Here is a 3710-nt window from a genome sequence, read left to right as displayed (position 1 = left end):
TGTACAGTGAAGTAAATCATTATATATAATAGTTTTTATTGTATGATTTTTATGTTAAGGAATTATATTGTAAATAACACAGGTTTTTTGAAGCATATCAGAATTTAAATTACATTTAATGTTTATTTTCTGTTCTTTTATATAAAGAGCCAGTCAGACAGCAGCTGAAAAAGCTTGCGTCGTGTCTTTGTTATCACCGCGCTTTGAAAAACACAAAATGAGTGAAAATAATGAGGTATACAGCCTTAAAAGTATTAAAGTTTATATAACAAGAGGAAAAGGAAGAGACGTCCATAAGGATAAAGCTTGTAAACAATTATGAGTCTCTGGTTTAAGTTTCATTTGGTTAGACATTGAAACCATGTTGCAAAAACGGTTGTCGAAATGCAAATTATGTAAAAGTAACAGAATTGTAGAAAGTTACGTCTTCAGACGTACACCTGCGGGAAACTAACTTCGTCCAGGGCGCTGTAATAAAATTCTACATGACGACTGCAGCAACTACACTTTATGAGCTTATAATTTAAGGCCCTCTCACTTTAAGAGGTATTAAAGTATGTAGATAATCGTATAAAATTCAAATAAACTTGTAACATAATGCTTCTTTTAACCCTTTACTTGGCAAGAACTAAAAATATGAAAAAAAAGGAAATTATTGATAAATTTTGTTTAATTTATGAATGGACAACTTGAGAAAAATAAAAATAAAAATCTAGGTATCCTAGGTTTCGAGAAAACTTAAGTACATCACAATGTACACTGCCAATTTTACAGAAATATTATAAATAAATTGTTTGTACATTTTGGTGTACACTACCAAGGACATAATGAATTACATTATTCAGGTTATTATAAATTTATTTCAAAAAAAGGAGGAAATATTTAAATTATTCTTTATTATTTTAGGTGAAAATTACGAAAGCAATTACGTTTTATTTTTCCCACAACAAAACACAAATGTACGTTACATTTTATACAGTAGACAGATGTTCTTCCACTCTTACAATATTTGCAACGCATTGTTTCATTACCTGCTTCTGGAAGATGACCTGTGTTATCAAATCTGACGCTATCAGTTGGTCGGACTGAGACTGGTTTATGGATTTTCAGATTCTCGCCTATATCGTCTGTAACGTTTTGGTTTGTTCCTATTCTATTAGACTTAGACAACCCATCAAACAATTCAAATCTGAAATCTTTCAATGAAGTCTTCTTCCCATCTCTTCTATGTAGGAGCCAAGCGTTATTTATACACATATCAACAAGTTGTGAAAATATTCCCAAGTACCAACGGTGACTTTTGAAGGGAGTTCTATATAACGATATCAACATATCTGCTAAATCGACCCCTCCCATATGTTTGTTGTAATGTTTGACCACTTGAGGACATTCTACATCTACTTTCTTTTTCTCATCCTTATCGTATCGTTTGATTGTTTCTAAGGGGTACGAGTCTATGTAGGTGCTAATAAGTGTAACCACTTTATTGTCGTTCCACTTTACGACTGCCAACTTATTCTTATTGCAAACCACCTGGGCGCTAGAACCGCGTTTCTTCTTTTTTAATTGTTTGTCAGTTGGCAATAACTCTTGACAGCCTCTGAGACGATTAGTCCTTATTGTTCCTAGACTAAGGATCCCGTATTCTTCCCGCAGAATATATGTTAGTTCAGGCGACATAAAAAAGTTATCAGCATACACAATGGCCGGCTTTTTCTTTATAGTTTGACACAATGCAAGCACTACCATACCTCCTAAACCAATTGTAGCTTCTTTCTCTGAAAAAGTCAGTCCACGAAAGGTATCGTCGCCACCATACAGAATAAAATCGTAGATGATACCCGAAACACCCGCACGGACAAAATTCTTAAACCCCCATTTCTTAGGTTTCATTTTTATGTACTGCTTTCGTTTACCTGCTTTACGACCTTTATAAGGTATCATCATCTCGTCAATGGAATATTTTCCTTCTTCTTCAATTTTCAGAAAATTTTTGCGTATTTTCTCCATTAGGGGGCGAATCTTGAAATAACGGTCTGAATCTTGCAAAGTATTATCAACAAAATGAATATATCGACGTATTTGTTGATACTTTTTGAGAGGCATAAGATCAGCAATGAGAGGGTATCTTGTTTTTCTTGCCCAATAGTCAGTATAAGCTGGCATCTGTACTATACCCATCATGATTTGAATGGCCAGGAAGCTTTTAATCTCATCTTCTGTCAGCTGAATAGATCGACCTAGTTGTTCAACTGCATATAAATTTGTATTATAAACAATGTCAGTAATTAAGTCAGGAGAAAAAAAGAAATAAAAATAATCCAGTACTGTCTCTATTTGTGTTTGATGGAGATTGTATAAGTTTTCTTCAAGAGATACATTGTGACGAAATACTGCTTTTAACCATTGATAATTTAGTGATGATGCTATTGAAGGTGGATCAGAGGTATCTGGTGAAGGCGGTATATAAGCATTTGCTTCCTCATCAGATGTGGAACTATCGTCAGAGCATGCGTTTTGAGCGGGTACCAAAGCCAAGATCTTATGGGCGCGAGTTAGTTGTAAGTTCTGCAGGCGGAAAAAGAAAAAAAAAAGTTCAAAGCAGACAGTTTTTATGAGAAGGTAAAAAAATAAATAAACAAAAACTGCCGATTCGTTGAAAAACAAAAACTGTGTAAACTTAGCAATGTACAGCGTGGTTACCATAGTTCATTTTTAGTATTTTAGTGCGTTATTGGCAACGTGCAGTGCAGTGTACATACATTTGTTTCAACCAAAATCGGCCATAAAAATTGACACAGTAACGCATAAAACCACTTTTTGAGTAATACATAGTTTTTAGATCAAATAACACACCATTTTTTATTAGTTTTTGAGCTAAAAAGTAATTTATAACGCAAAAACTTACCCGGGTCCCGCCAACACTTTGTTGTTTCGAAGCCATTTTGAATTTGACATGTGTTGTTCAGTGTTGCAACAACGAAAATATTTTTCTACTAATTCTAAATTATTTAGTAATATTTTTAATAAAAACAAAACAAAAAAGTATTATTATTTAAACAGTAAATTTTTTTTGAAATGTATGTACAGTCTAATGTACCTTACCAAGTTAAGGGTTAAACCGACTTCAAAAAGGAGAAGTTTCTATATTTGATAGGTATTTTAACCTTGTTTATTCAAATAATATTATAAGCGACGTTTTTTTATGTCAAATTATATCTTCATAAGTCAATAACTATTATTGTTAAAAAAACACTACGATGTTTAGGTCGAGATTGATGTCATTTCTGCAACATTAACAGAATTACAGATTCATAGTATTTATTTTGCTAATTTCTTTTCTTCAATATGGGTAGATACAGCTGTCCTAACATTGTTTTTTAAAATATACAGTCATTGTTCACTGAATCAGCTTGTGATAACGATTTCAATAATTTTATTGAAGTTTGTAATTTGATTGTTTTAATGTAGCTCAAAAACGAAAAAATAAAGTAAGTGTGGTGAACTTATAGATACAGAATAATCAAGCATTCTTAGTTTTCTAACTATAGTTTGTTCTTCGATTTAAAAATTATAGTTTTTTTTAATTTTCAAAAACTTAAAGTCGAAAAAGCTTAATTTACAAAAACATTATAGATATAAAAAAAAATCTTAAAATCTCAAACTGTAACTTTTATATTGAACAAAATTTGTCGTGAATTTCCTGTGAT

At 31.9% G+C, this 3710-nt stretch overlaps 1 protein-coding gene across 1 annotated transcript; it reads right to left on the bottom strand.

Annotated features, from left to right (window-relative positions):
- Window positions 1-879: 879 nt before the first annotated feature.
- LOC133320878 (piggyBac transposable element-derived protein 2-like) lies at window positions 880-3022 on the bottom strand. The gene has a single exon (XM_061529910.1). It carries the CDS (start codon window positions 2704-2706, stop codon window positions 898-900), a length of 1809 nt encoding a protein of 602 aa, XP_061385894.1. The 5' UTR covers window positions 2707-3022; the 3' UTR covers window positions 880-897.
- Window positions 3023-3710: the final 688 nt, after the last annotated feature.

Source organism: Danaus plexippus, chromosome 6 (genome assembly GCF_018135715.1).
Source record: "Danaus plexippus chromosome 6, MEX_DaPlex, whole genome shotgun sequence".
Lineage (NCBI taxonomy): Eukaryota > Metazoa > Arthropoda > Insecta > Lepidoptera > Nymphalidae > Danaus > Danaus plexippus.
This window is presented reverse-complemented; position numbering and strand designations above follow the sequence as displayed.

Excerpts from the sequence above, each read along its gene's own strand:
- LOC133320878 (XM_061529910.1), bottom strand. The coding sequence starts at position 2,706 with ATGGTAACCACGCTGTACATTGCTAAGTTTACACAGTTTTTGTTTTTC.